Below are 17,257 nucleotides of genomic sequence, written 5' to 3' on the forward strand. Positions count from 1 at the left end.
TATTTCCCTAAATAAAATTATGTTGGTTTTTTTCCCCTTTTCTGCTTTGCCTGTTTGCTTTATTTTCTGCCAATGTATTTGAAATCATCCCCTAGAGAGACCAGAACACCCAAGGCTCTACAGAGCCCTGATTTCATTCTTAATTAATACAATTACACAGCTCTGAAGTGCTGCACTGGCTGCTTTCTGCCCACAATAATCACAGCAAGCTTTGCCTTTGGATCTGGCCATGATCTTCTCACTCCTTTAATTTCCCCCTCATTCTGTTCTAATTCCCAGGAAACAGCCAGGAATGACACAAGACTCCACGATTTGTTTTGCTTTTCATTAAAATGGAGCTGTTTGGAAAAATCCTGCAGACATGGAGGGATATCCTCAGGAGGGGAGAGGATCATTTCATGTGGTGGGAATGAGGACAGAAAGAAAAGCTGAGAGTGCTCCGAGACAAAAATCTGCATTAATTTGTCCTAAAAACCCCCAAACCCAACAAAAGCAGAGGACAAGAAATAACAGAGACCCACGTGGCAAAATAAAACAATTTATCACCGACCTTAAAACTCATCCCCACACTCCTGATCCAGACTGACTGATCAGAAAACTTAAAAAGTGAAATTATCAGCTGCCTTAAAGCCCTTTCTGAAGGGCAGGGAGCTGCTGGGGCCTTGCCTCTGGAGCAGCTCCCTGCCAGCAGATAATGGAGTGTAAATCCAAGGATCAAAGCAAGCCCTGCCCTGCTGGATGTGGGAATGAGTCCTGGCCACAGCTCCAGCCCAGCCACTCCTGTCATCATCTGTCCCCCCTGGGCTGCAGGAGGGAATGGGAATGAATCCTGAGCAGCCACACACCCTGCTCATCCCAGCTTGGGAGTTTGGATTTTAACATTCACGGCCTCTACAGAAAAGAAATCTTCGTGTTTTCCAGCAGAGAAAACGCAAATCACCATCAGTTTCCTCACCTGGTCACAAGGGAAATTTTCAAGTGAAAATAGTGAAATTTTCAAGTGAAAAAAATGAAATTTTCAAGTGAAATATTCTTTTTGTTTGTTTCCTGCTTCTCAGAGCTGCTGAGGAAATCCATCCATGGTTTCCCAAACTGATCCATGGCATGAGGGGAGAACATCCAGCCCCTGTGGAATTCTGAGATAAAGCAGCTTTGTCACCAGGCACTAAAGGCACCACTAAAGGTTGTTTGCCATGCATATCTTGGATTTCTAAACAACTCAACCTTTCTGTCTCTGGGGTGTTTGCCTGGTTTCCCAGATAAATTCCCATTTTTCTATGGAGAATAAATCTCTCCTGTTAACTGTTAACATGTCTCACTTTATCCAAGACTTTGGGACATTTAATTTGGCCAGGTTGGAACAACAGCTCTGCAGTTCCCTGTTGGATTTCAGCAAATGCTGATGACAAATTCCCTGATAAAATGAACAGAAACGTGGAGTAAATCCTACCTGGAAGATGCCCCATGGTTCCTATCCTGGAGGGAGACACAGCAGCAGCAGCCAGGATTTGTTATTCCCAGGATTTGTTATTCCCAGGATTTGTTATTCCCATGGCTCTTTCCTACCCCGTTCTCCTCTGCTCTGGATTTTTCAGGAATTCACAAATTCCTCTCTGAGGTTCCAGCTCAGCCTGGAGAAAAGGAGGCTCAGGGGGAATTTCTGGCTCTGCACAACTCCCTGACAGGAGGGGACAGCCGGGGGGATTTGGGATCTGGGAACAGGGACAGGAGGAGAGGGAACAGCCTCAGGCTGGGCCAGGGGAGGCTCAGGGTGGATATTTGGGAAAATTCCTTCATGGAAAGGAATTAGGTGGAATCCCAATCCCTGGAGGGATTTGAAATCCCTGTGGATGTGGCACTTGGGGACATTGGGCAGTGCTGGGGGAGCAGCTGGACTCGATCCTGGAGGGCTTTTCCAGTCTCAGGCATTCCCTCATTTTTTAAATTTTTTTTTTGCCAATTTGCCAAATTTGGTCTCTCCTCCCTGGTGAGGAGCTTCCACCTGGAGTTAACGTGGACCAAAGTGTTTGGATTCCCTGCAGGGTCAGCCCAACACCTGGATGCTCCCAAAATCTGCACTCCTGTCACCCTCCACAGGCTGCTGGGGACAGGGACATCTTCAGGAGCTGCCAGCAGGGAATAAACCCCAGCGCCTTCAGCAAAGCTGAGCTCCCCAAATCCCTGCCAGCTGCACAACCTGGGAGAAGGTTCATGATCCACCCCCGAGCACCAGCCTGGGGTGATCCAGCACTGCCCCAGAGCAGCTTTTGTAGGATCAGAGCATCCCCAGGGCTGGTCGTGCTCTGCTGAGCCATCTGTGACTTCTCAGGGCTGAGAGGAAGCTCGAGATAAGGAAATAAAGACATCAATGATGTCCCTGAGGATTTGCCCACACAGCAGTGCTGGAATGGAGCAGCAGTGCTGAGCTCTCAGGAATTGGGAAGTTGGGAAATGTTGGATTTATGGCTCCTTGTGCAATCCCACAGCTTGGCTGCTGAGGGAGGCGTTTCCTTAGGACCAGAGATTTTGTCAGCAGAAGAGAACTTTGTCCAACACAAGTTAAAATTAACTTCTATTCAATATCTCATCCATTTGATGCCAACTACATTTGGGAAAACTTCCCCTCCTTTCAGGCTATGACTTACCTGGCCCTATTTGAAATAATTATTCCATTTCTGCCACTGATTATTGCTATACCATAATTTAGTGCCCAGACCATTTTTATTTTTATTTATCCTGCACTCCCCAGTTGATTTCCCTGGATCTGACCCCTCAACCTCGGGCACACGGGACACACACAGAGTTTTCCAGCTGGGGTGAGGGTGATTCCACACACTCAGCATCCCACAGGGCTTTTCCTGCTCCCACTGGGACCTGCTGCTCTCTGAGCAGCCTGAACTCCTCCTGGGAGTTCCTGGAATGGTTCAGCTCCACAAGCAGCTGGAAAAAGAGGGAATGATCCATTCACAGGGCAGGGCAGCATCGCTGTGAGGAGTCACATTAAAAATCCAGTGATCCCATTGCCTCCTCCTCCTCCTTGTCCAGCAATATCCTCCATGCCTTGGCACAGGTATTTTCCAAGGCAGAAGAGCTGCACAAACAGAAAAAGCAGATGGAAAGCAGATGGAGAGCAGAGGTGGAGCAGTGGGATGGTCATTCCAGCAGGAACCTGGAATTCAGCATTAAATCCATTCCCTGTGTGCTGTCCCTCCCTGCCTTGTCCCCAGTCCCTCCCCAGCTCTCCTGGAGCCCCTTCAGGCCCTGCCAGGGGCTCTGAGCTCTCCCTGGATCCTTCTCCTCTCCAGGTGAGCACCCCCAGCTCTCCCAGCCTGGCTCCAGAGGGGCTCCAGCCCTGCAGCAGCTCCATGGATTCCTCTGGAGTCTCTCCAGCAGCTCCAGCTCCTCCTGCTGCTGTTCCCCAGGGCTGGGGCAGCTCTGCAGGTGTGGCCTCACCTGAGAGGGGCAGAGGAGCAGAATTCCCCATCTCGTGCTGCCCAGAGTGGCTCAGCAGGCTCTGGATCGCAGCACAGATGGGGCAGGTGGATTTTACCCACCCCACATCCTCCTCCCAGGCCTCCTCTCCCCCTCTTTGTGCTGGGACTGCCCCATCCCAGCTGCAGGGATTTGTGAGCAAAGGCAGCTGAGCTCCCAGTGAAGGTTTTGTTTTTTTTTCCATGGATGGGATGTTTTGCCCATTCCCAGTGGCTCCACCTGAGCCACCCTCAGCTGTGCTGGGAACCCAAAGCCCAGCTTTGGACCCAGCCCAAGGCTCTGCCTCCCCCAGCTGGGGATGGACCCATCACTCATTGGAGGGGACTGGGAAGCATCATCATCCTGGCTGCTCCAAAATGTGATTGGGTTTTTGAGAAACTCTGGAAATACCCAACAAACCCTTTGGATTTGCACAGATATTCCCCACAGCTCCAAGAGATGCAGATCCTGCTCCCAGCACAGCTCGTGGTTTATAAACCCACGTGTTCCTTATAAACCTAACAGAGTTTTCTGCTTTTAAAGTCTATTAAAATAACCCAAATTCTCCACACAGCTGAAGGTTACAGCACTGCAGAACCTTCCTTTGTGTCTCAAGGTCAAAATTCATTTACCAAGAGCTGCTGTTCCTTCTGCAGGAGCAGATAAACCACAAGGTTTAGGGTAAAACTCAGCAAATGAAGGCCCTGAACCAGCCCAACACCATTCCCAAATGTGTTGCACTGTTAAATGGGGAATAAAAGACACCACAGATGCTTCCAATAATTCCAGTTTTGAGTCAATTTTCCCTCCTTTGTCTTTAAGAGCTTTTGATGTGCAGCCCCAATATTGTGTCTCTCTCTCTGCTTTTAATAATTTTCTATTACCTCAGCAATATAAACTGTCCTGCAATGGGCTGAACTTTAATCTGGGGGAGATCAAACAGACAGAAATACGATGGGCTGGAGAGTGACCAACTTGGGGGCAATATTCTCTCTGCTCCTATATAAGATAGCCCACAGCAAGATAAAAATTGCTGCTTGGATTCCACAGACATCACATCTTTGAGAGGCTCCAGGCCCATGGAAAAGGAATTTTCCTGTTTTTCCCATGGATGTTCTGCAGCAGAACCAGCTGCTCCTTCCACCCCCTGACCACAGAACCATGAATTCATAAAGAAACATTGGTTAAAATATTGTACCACACAAGAAAGATGCTGTCATGTTTTTTCTGCAAATGAAAAATTGACTCTTTTTTTTTTTTTTTTTGTCTAGTGGTTTTGGAACAAATATTGTGTTTTTTGTGCAAAAAATATTTTTTTACAGCAACTGTGTTCAAATGTCTCTTTTTGCTGGCTCAGGACTCTGCTTTAAAACCTCTGTGCTCACACCAGAACCACCTGGGAGCTTGGGCTGCACCATCAAATCCCTGAAATCAAATGGGATCTTGGGAAGGAATTGTTCCCTGGGAAGGTGGAATAGAATTCCCAGAGCAGCTGTGGCTGCCCCTGGATCCCTGGAAGTGTCCAAGGTGAGGCTGGAGCAGCCTGGGACAGTGGAAATTGTCCCTGCCCATGGAATGGGGTGGGATTTAAGGTCCCTCCCAAGCCAAACCATCTCCTTTGGATGCTCAACCCCCTTTAGAGGAGGCAAAGCCAAAGCTCAGACACCCCAAAGAGGCTGAACCCTGCCCAAAAGCCAAATTCCTCCTCATGAATGTGCAGGAACGAGAGCCAGTGGATGTGGGAGGTAAACACACATTGCAGAGCCTTGGACCCAGCAGGAGATTGTGCTTGGAGGGCTCTCCTGGCTGGGTTGGAGCTGTGTGGATGTTTCAGGGCTCTCCTGGCTGGGTTTGAGCTGTGTGGATGTTTCAGGGCTCTCCTGGCTGGGTTTGAGCTGTGTGGATGTTTCAGGGCTCTCCTGGTGAATGCAGATCACGGGACAAGGAAATGGAATTGAGGATTTTCCTGGAAATCCTTGTTCCTGCAAAGCAAGGCACAGATTCCCTCCTGACCATTCCTGAACAAACACATCCTGGTGAGTTTGGAGCTTTCCAGCCCCCATTTCTGCACAGGCAGCTCTGGGCTTTTCCTCTCCATCCAGAGAATGCAGAATTCCAGCCCAGTCACTCCTCTGTGGGAAAAAAAAAGGATCCAAATCCCCATTTCAGGCTGTGCCTCAGTGATCTTTAAATCAGCCAATACTTGTTCTCTTTACCAGCCTGGGGAGGATGAGGCTGTCCAGGCTGAAGGCTCAGTAAACACTGTTTATCCTGAGTTTTATTCCCAATCCTCCAGAGCTTCTCCTCCCAGCCAAGACTGTTGCATTTCCAACAGCCTTGGCTGTGCTCTCTCCTTGAAGGAGGAAGGGATGATGATTTAGCATCTGGAATATTCCCTCTCCCTTTGTTTGCCACAAAAGCAGCTTTCATCCCATGTCTGCATTCCCACCTGAGGAGCGATTCCTTCATTCCTGGCACCATTTATTTTCCACATTACCTCACCAGTTTCTTTAGGTTTTTCCCTCTCATCTCTCCCTGAGGAGTTCCTGCCTCTCTGTGTTAGCTCCCTTTGCATCAGGTGTGAGCCAGACTGTGATTTCAGCCTCAGAATTCCCAGATTTTCCTGCTGAGAGGGAGCTCTTCCCAAGGCTTTCCAGGTGTGCTGTTCTGAGCTGGTTCACATCTAAAAATACTTTAACCTCAAGGACCCAGCTTTGAAATAAAGGAAAAAAAACCTCAAACTGAACATAAAACCACAAAGTGTGTGAGGGATTATTTTATGATCCCACTGCTGCTCCTTAAGGATTAGGTTATTCCTAATTCCTGATTAAAGGATGCCTGGCTGATACCAGCTCAGCTTCCCTGGTAACTGGGAGCCAGGGGAGGGAAATCCTTCCAGGTCCTTCAGCATGGAGGAAATGCCCATGTGTTGGTGGTAAAACAATGTTTTAATAAACAGCAGCATAAAATAATCAGTGTTTAATATCATCTCTGGCACGTGAAATACAAAAATGCACATATCTCAATTATAAAATAGCCTTTGTTGTTACATTATTTTTTTTTTCCATGCTTGCCTAATTGAAATGCCCGTAATTAACAACTCAATCATCAAGTAATACAGTGATTAAACGCATGCAGTGAAAACAAAGAAAGATATTTGTATAAGGTAGTGGCTGAGTATCACCATAATATATTTCAGGAACATCTACATCAGGGTAAAAATCAAAAGAAACAGCCCAAGTTATAAAATGCAGAGATGTATTTTCACTTCTGCTGTACAAAAACATCATCACACTTCTGTGCAAAAAGATAAAAATAAAGTCCTATTATACAACATTGTCAACTGAGCAAAAAGATTGTTTTTGTGGACAATAAAAATATTTTTCAGTACAAAAAAAAAGAGTCTGTGGAAAATGTACCGTACACAGCACGTGTGTAACTCATTAAAGTGGTTTCAAATGAAGAATCTCGATTGGTTCTACCTGAATGGGTTTTTTAATGACACAAATGGTGCATTTCTAAGTGGAAAATCAGCACTAATTCACATTATTAGACACAATTGCTATCGATGGATTTGCTGCCTGATGGAATGCGAGTCTCCCTTTTTCCAGGGTTACTGGAGTCAGAGTCACTGCAATGACACAATAAATATTCCTGGGAAAACTGATTGTCATTTAGAAAATCGTGGTTTGGCGTTTTTCCATTACACAGTTGCATAGCAACAAAAGGATACAAAATTCCTGCTTGAGCGACTAGGTCATGAAATGGTATCTTTGAAGAATTTCAGGTTCTGAAATTAAAGCCCTTTAATTTCATTTCCTTTAAGGCAATTCCTTAAGAACTCCAGCTGTCCTTAGCAGCCAGCAGCAGATGAGGTCTGTAGACTGCAAGCTGATAACTCCAGCATTTGTGCTGTCACATAAATGACTTTTTTTTTTTTTTTTTTGGTCTGAATCTGAGCTCAGACTCCCAGCTAAACCAAAGACCAAAATCCCACCTGAAGTAATTGATTCAGCTCTCAGATCGTACATTTGAAACACAACCCTCGACCGCAAACATTTACAAATATTTTCCCTATTGGCACTGAAATTGCACACCCAGATCTCCGAATCTTTGCATCTCCTAAAAAAAGAGACAAATATTAAAATACGGTTTTCAGTATTAGAAAAAAAAAGTTCCTGTGATTTAAACCACGCCGGAGGTTTAAAAAGCTGCGAAAAAGCGTCGGATAAAATGTTTTTGTTTTTAAAAAAAACCCTCAAATTCCCTCTTTGAGTTGTCGGTGGCGTTTGGAGGGACGTGGCCGAGGCTGAGGATTCCCACCAGGAGGATCTGTCTGGTTGTGCCTGCCCATCCTGGCGAGCAGTGAAACTTCACAGAAGACACTTTTGCTGCAACGTCTGTCCAACAACAACAACAACAACAACCAGAAAAGGATCTTTAATAAAATATTTGAATAGAAAAAAAAAAAAAATCATCTTTCCTCCCCCTTCCGTGTGAAGAGTCCTATTTACAAAAAGGCCTCGCGTATTTACAACTCCGCCGAAATCACCGAGTCGTTGGGTCCGTGCATGCTGGAGTCCCCCAGCAGGGACGACTGCTTGGAGTCCATTTTGTAGGGTTTTTGAGTTTTATTGCCAAACACCGCCATGCCCATGCCCGCGGGGTGGCTGGGAATGGCCATGTGGGACAGCAGGGGAATGTTGGCTTCCTGGTTGGAGCCCGAGGACGGCAGGCTGGTGACATGGCCCGTGCTGGTGGAGCCGCTGGCGCTGCTGGGGGAGCGGCTCTTGGGAGGGGGACAGTGCTGGATGACCCTGGGGGGAGCCTGCGGGGCGTAGTGGGGCGCGGGGAAGGCGGCGTAGCCCGGCGGGATGGGGAAGCCGTTGATGGGGATGTAGCGCTGGTTCTGAGCCAGGGGAGGCCCCATGAACCCCGCCAGCTGGCCCTGGGGGATGCCCTGAGCTGGGAACATGTAGTTGGGGTACCTGGGGTTGCTGAGGTTGCTGACGGGGCTGGCGCTCAGGGATGTGGTCTGCGTGGTGGCGTTGCCCCCCGAGGGCGTGGTGGAGCTGGTGTGGCTGGACAGGCCCTCCCAGGAGCGCAGGCGGGCGTGGATCTCCTTGAAGCGCGGCCGGCGGGACGGCAGGTCGTGCCAGCACTCCGTCATCAGGCTGTACATCCTGGGGGGACAGTCCTCGGAGCACGGCAGCAGCTGCCGCTTCCGGATCATCTCGATCACCTCCTGGTTGCTGAACCCGTAATAGGGCTGGAGGCCGAAGCTGAAGATTTCCCACAGCACCACCCCGAAGGACCAGATGTCGGAGTCGGAGGAGAACTTGCCGTACATGATGGCCTCGGGCGGCATCCAGCGGATGGGCAGCAGCGACTTGTTCTGCACCCTGTAATAATCAGCGGAGTAGATCTCCCTGGAGAGCCCCAGGTCGGAGATCTTCACGTGGAGCTGCTCCCCGATCAGGATGTTGCGGGCCGCCAGGTCCTTGTGCACGAAGAAGTGTCCGGCCAGGTACTCCATGCCGGCGGCGATCTGCACGGCGATGTGCAGGAAGTCGCCGTGGTCCAGGCTGGATTTGACGGTGCCGTCCTCGTCGCTGCTGCAGCCGACGTCGGAGTGCGGCGAGCGCATGACCAGGAACTCGTGCAGGTCGCCCTGGTTGGTGTACTCGAACAGGAGGCACACGGGCTGCTCCTGGGTCACCACCCCCAGCAGGCACACGATGTTGGGGTGGTGCAGCTCGGCCATCAGCGACGCTTCCTGCTGGAATTCCGCCCATTGCTGGGGGTTGTTGAAGTCCTTGAGGGTCTTGATGGCCACGAGCTGGGCGTGGTCCATGCCCGGCAGGTAGAGGTGGCCCTTGTAGATCTTCCCAAAAGCGCATTCCCCCAGCTCCTCCATGAAGCGAACGGCGGAGAGCGGCAGCTCCTTGGCTTTGCTCTGAGGTGGGGGGGGAGGAAAACACCAGCGACACATCAGCACTGAAAACACCCAGGGCACTTCTGAAAGGGAAATCTCTCCGTGCAGGATGTGTGGCAGCCAAGGAGATGCACACAACGATTCCCCCACAACAGCAGGATCCAAATGGATCACCACGCTCCAAAGGGTAAGAGAAGGAATTCCTTCCCATCCTCCCCACTAGGTCAGATACAAGTATTGGATCCCCAAAATATGCAGGAACCATCAGCATCTCGGCACTTGGCCTTGGGCATTGCTGTACTTCTGATTGAATGTGACTAATTTCAGGAATTGAGGCAATTCCCATGCTCTAAGAGGTCCATGAAATGTTTTCTGAGCCAGGCCTTGGAGTTTTAGCAGGGAAAAAAAAATGGTTTTGTTTTAAAAACCGTGCCCTTGGAGCCAATTCTCCCTTGACTTTGCTGTTAACCCTTGCAGGTAGAGCAGAGTCTGTTTCAGTTCCCACCATTTCTGTTCCATCCTGAAACTCTGACAGTGAGTTTCTCAAAGGAGAAAGGCAAACCTTTTAAACATTTATTGCCCTTTGGTGCGCAGATATTCACTCCTGGGCCATAAAGAACCTGAATTATTCCCAACTTCCACTTGTGCTTGTAACACCCAAACCCACTCGTTTAGGGCCCTCAGTAAATCCACAGGTAGTAATTTAAGGTTAATGAGTTTGGGATCTAGGTTCTGTAAATTAGTGTAAACATTGCCATTTGCATTCCTGAAATCATGCAAGGCCAGCTTTCCAGTGGCAGTGTGGGAAAAAAACCTGACATTTCAAATAATCATGGGAAAAAAAGCTGTTTTAGCATGAATTAGTTCTAATTGTATTGATCACTTATTACCTTTAGACAAACACTGCAGTAGTAATAATAATAATAATAATAATAATAATAATAATAATAATAATAATAATAATAATAATAATGATGCCATTTAAGCAGGCAGCCCAGTAGACTGCACAGTGATGGCAGGAAATTAGCTATATTGTTGAGGAACAGATGGTTTATATTACCCAAATCCTTTAGGCTAAAACTTGTTTAGGTCTGGCATATTGTAAATTATATTTTAGTAATGAAAGTGAAATGACCTCTGTCTGACCTGAGCCTGGGTCTGTCTGTTTGAACCAACAGAGTGGAAAACTGGGGGAAGAAAATGAAGTCATAAAGTTTTGGCAGGAAGGGCTCATTTGGAGTGAAGCAGTTGTAAATCTGCTCAGCTTTTGTTTGACAAGTATTTGTCACACACGGGTGTCCAAAATGTAGGGAAGTGTAAAATACACAAGAGGCAGCAGGTCAGGGGAGAGGGAAACCCAACCCCTTCCACCTCTTCTGCAGCTCCAGGACAAGATGTCCTTAATTTATTATATTTTTGAAGGCAATTAAAATCCCTTAAAACTGCAGGAAATGCTAACATTCCTATTTATCCAAGCAAACAACTGCCTCAGTGGGAGCTTGAAGCTTAAATGTGTTTTCACCCAAAGCTGACATCAATTTTAAAAATAAGATTCCATTTCCTTTCCTTGAAAATATTGTTTGAAAGGCAATCAAAACACTGGAGACAGGGAGAGCTGGCTTTCCCAGTGGGAAAATCCTGAATTAGCATAAATAAAATAAAAATATTCTTGCAGCACATGACTTGCAAATTGGAAAAGGAAAGAGAGTGGTCAATATTTCCAAACACTTGCAGGAATTTCTGCTTTCCTGTGCTGTATGTCTCAGCAGAAAAGGTGGGAATTGCATCCTCAATAAAAGGATAATTATAATAATGATATAATTATATATTATATAATTATAATAAAAGGGATTCCCATTACCTTCAGTTTAGCCAGGACTGAACCCCAAATTCCCAGCAGAACAAGAAGCAACTCCGAATTTAACAAAATATTCCAGGAGATTGGATGCAAGATGCAGTTTGGACACTGACTTTATTAAAAGTTTTTTTTCCTGCTACCAACATTTTGAGATAAAGCTACTCCAAGCTGTACAGGAAAGCTGGAATTGGGAACTTCCAAGGAAAATGAAGATAAATTCACCAGGCCAGTGTGTGTGGGATTGAAATACAGGTTTTTATCACTCTAAAATGCTTCAAAAGAACAAAGCCCACCAAATTCCAAATGAACAAAGCCAATCAAGTTCTTGAAGAACCATAAAATATCCTGAGCTGGAAGGATCAAGAGCCTTGGCATGGTGTGAAACACAGGGAAAATGTTTTTCCAGGGAATTCCTGTGCCTGTGGATGGCAGGAGGCATTTCCAGCCCTGGCCTGGGTGACACAGCCAGCTCTGCACATCCCACCAGGAAATCAGGGCCACGAGGCTGATCACATTTAAATCAAAATGATTTTTAAAATTCTTCCTGAACGTGGGGCTGTGGTGAAGCCAAACACCAGCAGCAGGAGCTGTGCTGCAGGCAGAGTTTTGGGGCTGTTTTGGTCATTTCTGCTTTTAACTGAGGCCATGGGTAAGCCTGAAAAACCAAGGAACAAATCTTTCCAAAGGTGATTTTTAGCTGAGTGAAAGGTGACAGATGAACTGAGCAGAGCCATGAAAAGCTCTCCTGAGGAAATGCTGAATATCACATCTTTACCTGCATTACTCCCTCACTTAAACGAGGTGTTTTAGAGATGCTTCAGGAAGAGCTTCCTTGCTTTATCACACAAAAACTCCATTATTTCTCCACAGAACACAGGAATTACCCCCTTGGCCCAGCACACGCTGCTGCTGCTGCTGCTGAGAAAACCCTCCCTACAAAAATCACACAAATCACAAGGCTGGGAACCACCTGAATATTTCAGTGCTGGGTTGTTGGAAGCATTTCCCTCCCTGCCTGTGGAGACAGAGAGTGTGGGAGCAGAAATTTGGGTTTACCTTTGGTTTGTAGGCGTTGAGCATGGACATCTCCACGTTCTGCCCCCGGACGTGTTTTGGCTGCCTCTGCACTGGAGGGGATGAGGATTTCTGGTTGTTGCGACAGATGCAGATGAAAAAAAAGAGCAAGGCTATGGCCAGGGGGATGGTGACACTTGGCACCAGGATGTACAGGATTTCCATTTTGTTCTTTTCCTTGGAATCCTTGTAATCTGGTTCAGAAAGAAAAAAAAACAACAACAAAAAAAAAACAACAAAGGAATGAAGCATCTCACAGAGTCAAACATATCCCTGGGTCAGCTAAAAGGGTTAAAAAGAATAAAACATCCTTTTTATCTTGCTGAAATCCACTTTAATGCTGTTTGATTACATTAATATTAAATGGAAAAATTATTTTGTGGAGTAACAGTTCTGTGAGGACACACAGGAGCTGTCCCTGTCAGGTCAAACCTACTGATGGGCAGGAAACAGTGGAATGCTGTGAGCTGGCCTTGGCTTGGGCTGAAATTAAGTCTTGGCTTAACACAGATCCACAGAAAAGGGAATTTTTAAAACACCTTATGGAAGAAGCTTGTGGAAGGTGCCCTTGCCACAGCAGCGAGTTGGAACTAAAAGATTTTTAAGGTCCCTTCCATGTCAGACCATTCTGTTGGGAATACAAACTCCATATTTTGAGACAATTTAAAGGAGGACACTCTGGATAGAGCTGCCTCCCTTTAAAGGTTCAGCCATTCCTTTTCCACCAAAAAGGAATGGATCCAAGCAGATGGAAGTGAAAAAAGAGCAGTTCAGTAGGAGCAGAAGCAGAGAAGCAGTGTGGGTGCCAGGAAAGCTGGAGCAGGGATGAGAGGGAGGAATCTGCAGGATGGTGGAACACACTCCAAAGGCTCCCTGCAATCCCTGCTCCCTCTCAGGGATCTTCCCAGAGCATTTTGGAAACAGGATCCTCTCCTTGTCACTGCCCAGGGTACCCAGCCCTGCATCCCCTGCATGGCTCCGCCTTCCCGGGAAACGCTGCAGGGGGAGAAGCAGCGGGAGGGGAGAGAGGAGTTGGGAGGAGCTCAGGGAGCCCCCGCTGGGATGACAGGGACAGATCCTCCACCCTGAGAGATCCAGGGACAAGGACAGATCCTCCATCCTGAGAGATCCAGGGACAGGGATAGGACAGATCCCTCATCCTGAGAGATCCAGGGACAAGGACAGATCCCCCATCCTGAGAGATCCAGGGACAGGGACAGATCCCCCTCCTGAGAGATCCAGGGACAGGGCAGATCCTCCATCCTGAGAGATCCAGGGACAGATCCTCAATCCTGAGTGATTCAGGGACAGGCTCAGGGACAGATCCCCCATCCTGATTGCTCCCAGCACAGGGACAAGGACAGGGACAGGGACAGATCTCCCATCCCAAGGGCTCCTGGCAGAGGGACAGGGACAGGCTCAGATTCCCCATCCAGGAGCATTGCCAAGGTTTAGGGTGGAATTACAGCCGGATGAACTCTCTCACTACAGGGGAACTCAGGATCCCGGAGCCCAGGCTGCCCTGGCTGTTTCCAAGGGAATTGGGAATGCCTGAGGCTGCCTTAGGGACTCTGGGAGGACGGGGAATGTTTTATTGTCCCTGCAGGGTCACTCCAGTTTGTTTGTCTGTGTTTTCCAGGCTGGATTTGTACAAGTGCTTAGCGGCCCACACACATCTCTTTTATGCACTTCATTAAACATGAACTTGATCTGAAGCTTGGGCTCGACTCAAATTGTGACAGAGGCAAAGTTCAAATGGTTCTGGATGTCACTTTGCATAACCCCTCTCCTCTTTCAGGCTCACGCTGTCCTCTGCTCTCCCCACGCTCCTCTCTGATCATTCCTCTCTGATTAACTTGTGCCATCTGGTTTTTAATTGAGAGGAGAGGTAGCCCAAATATTCCTACAGCCTTTGGGAAACAGGAGAGGACTAAAGCACCATGGCCAGGACATTTTTCTTGTTCCCAGAGAGGCAAGGATTCACACACTGCCCTTCCCAACCTTCTTAGGCTTGGCTTTGCTAAGCCTCATGCTCGAATTACCCCGTGTTTCACATCTCCCCACAATCGGGTTGACAAACTCCTGATGAAATAAATCTCTGCCAGCTTGTGAGATACAGTTGAAGAAAGGAAAAGAAAGCAGCAGCACGAGGCAGAGGGAGACCTGGGCACCAGTTCATCACCTGAGCTATTCCAGTCAAAAGCAATTATTATTCTTATTAAGTAGCAGCCCCTGCTGTGAAGCCTCATTAGGTTAATGGGCTTCTTGGGAGCCACCCTAATTAAATCCATTTCCCATCTAGGCATGTCCTGGTGAGGCAGAATGCACAATGCTGATTAAAATGGGCCTGAAATGGCTCTTTCAGCCAGTGCAAAACCGGCAGAATGCAAGTCCCACACAGAATTCTGGTTTTAATATGCAGATTAGCACTTAACAATTCAATTACTGCTCACCTGATCCCAGCTCTGTTTGTATTTAGAATAATAAAGCCACAGAACAAGGAGTACCATTTAAGGCAGCAGTGAGAGGTTTTGGCAATTAAAACCTTTGTCAGGAATTCTCCAGCTCAGCCAGCCTATCTCAGTTATTATCAAGCAAAGCTTGAAAATCAGAGAATTTGGCTCCAAAAAAGTCCTGGTATCCCAGATCAAAAGCTGAGCCAGGCCTGGCATCTCAGAGCCCAGCTAGAGGGGACTGGCACAAGAATCTCCAGGATAGGTTTTTGTTATTTTTGTTGAAATAACAGCAGAAGAGATACAGGATTTGAAAAGTGTGGGGAAAATCACAGAATTGTTGAGGTTGGGAAAGCCCTCAGAGATCAGCAAGTCCAACTCTTAAACCAGCACTGCCAGAACTGTTCAGGCCTTGTTTAAGAAATAGAGGTGAGATCCTCTAAAATAGAATTGAAGTTTGTGTTTACAGAACTGCCCTGGCTGCATTTTGGGCTTGCAAAATGAACAAAAAGGGAGATTCAGCTCTCATTTGATCCTGCTTTTCAGAGACCTGGGAGGAAGTGAATGGAAGACCTGAAAAAATGTGTCCTAATTTCTACATCTGCATGTAGAAATAACAATATTGATTACAGGCCAAGGAAAAAAATACAGCTATTTGCATGGACACGCCAGAAATGCACCCAGAAATGTTATGGAAATTCAAAGTTTCACACAAAATTTGATGCTGCCTACAAGTTGTCACAGTAACATTTACCTTTCCCCTCGGAAATGAGATACCTTTGATGTTCCTGCTCCATAGCCAGAACCAAATTAAATTTTTTCTGGTTATGGTTATGAACATTCCTGCAGTGAGACATGTTCTGAGTCTGCTCCAAAGTCTTTTTCAATTAATGGAAAGATGGGAATCGATGCCAAAATGAGATCTAAATTATGTTCTTACTGAAAGGGTAGATCAGGGGGAAGGCAGATAGTCTGGGCTCTATCACTGCATCTCAAACCCTCTCCCTATTTTTGGGCCCCTCACAAGAAGAAAGCCATGGAGGGGCTGGAGTGTGTCCAGGGAAGGGAACAGAGCTGGGAAGGGGCTGGAGAATCCCTGAGGGAGCTGGGGGGGCTCAGCCTGGAGAAAAGGAGGCTCAGGGGGGCCCTTGTGGCTCTGCACAACTCCCTGACAGGAGGGGACAGCCGGGGGGATTTGGGATCTGGGAACAGGGACAGGAGGAGAGGGAATGGCCTCAAGTCACACCAGAGGATGTTTAGATTGGACATGAGGGAAAATTTTGTCACTGAAAGAGTTATCCAGCCTTGGCACAGCAGTGCTGGAGTCTAAAAAGGAATTTGAAAAGGGATTTAAAAGCTGTGTGGATGTGGCACTTGGGGACATGAGGCAGTGGTGGCCTTGGCAGTGCTGGGATGGTTGGACTCGAGGACTTTTCCAACCTAAACAATTCCATGTTTCCATGATTTAATTTGCCCTAAGGATTTGTACTGATTGGAACAGCAACCTGGAAAGTCAGGAACACCCGAGCTGGCAGTGCACAGCCACTCCCCAGGAAATGATTTTCATGCCACCACTTTGTCACTGCAGGGGCAGCAAAGTGACCTTAGAGAAGGGCCAGCCAGCCTTTCCTGCAGCTCTGCCTCCAGGGACTCACCAAGGACACTGTGTGCACCAAATCCATCCCCAGGGACTCACCAAGGACACTTTGTGCACCAAACCCTTCCCCAAGGACTCACCAAGGACACTTTGTGCCAAACCATTCCCCAGGGACTCACCAAGGACACTTTGTGCCAAACCATTCCCCAGGGACTCACCAAGGACACTTTGTGCCAAACCATTCCCCAGGGACTCACCAAGGACACTTTGTGCCAAACCCTTCCCCTTTTTGCCCCCAAACTCCAACCCAACCCAACCCAGGCCTTACCACAGGCCGGGACATCGCAGAGCTCCGACTTGAAGTTCTCATCCAAGGTGAAGCACCACGGGGCATCCTTCTGGTTGCCAGGGTTCCTGCAGTAGGAGTGGCCCCCGTTGAGCTCGGGGTACCTGGCAGCAGTGAAGGTGTGGGTGTGGGGGTACTGAGAGTTCCAGGGCTGGCACTGCCGCCCCGAGCGCGTCACGCTCACCGTGCCCCGGTAATCCACGCCCGTGCTGTTGTAGCACCTGTGATCTGCAAAGACAAACAACACTGAGGAGTGTGGAGGGATGGGAGAGATGGAAAACACCTCCACGGCCAGCTCACTATAGTAGGACCCCAGTTGGTCCGTGGGTTAGAGAGGGTTAATGGATGAGATTTGTTTCGAGAAGTTTTCTCTGACCAAGGGTGTTGGCATGAAGACAGAGGAGAGGAGAGGAGAAGAGAAGAGAAGAGAAGAGAAGAGAAGAGAAGAGAAGAGAAGAGAAGAGAAGAGAAGAGAAGAGAAGAGAAGAGAAGAGAAGAGAAGAGAAGAACCAGGGGGGAAAAA

General features: G+C 47.8%; 1 protein-coding gene across 1 annotated transcript in view; it reads right to left on the reverse strand.

Annotated features, from left to right (window-relative positions):
- Positions 1 to 6,400: 6,400 nt before the first annotated feature.
- Positions 6,401 to 17,257, reverse strand: part of ROR1 (ROR family WNT receptor 1) — a 143,875-nt gene continuing 133,018 nt past the window's right edge. Inside the window, exons 7-9 of the mRNA XM_014870512.2 lie at positions 16,717 to 16,962; positions 12,321 to 12,532; positions 6,401 to 9,427 (exon numbers count right to left, since the gene is read on the reverse strand). Coding sequence (XP_014725998.2) covers positions 8,003 to 9,427; positions 12,321 to 12,532; positions 16,717 to 16,962 — 1,883 coding nt within the window. The 3' untranslated portion in view covers positions 6,401 to 8,002. The remainder of the gene's footprint in view (positions 9,428 to 12,320; positions 12,533 to 16,716; positions 16,963 to 17,257) is intronic.

This window comes from Sturnus vulgaris, chromosome 9 (assembly GCF_052056855.1).
Source record: "Sturnus vulgaris isolate bStuVul1 chromosome 9, bStuVul1.hap1, whole genome shotgun sequence".
Classification (NCBI taxonomy): Eukaryota; Metazoa; Chordata; class Aves; order Passeriformes; family Sturnidae; genus Sturnus; species Sturnus vulgaris.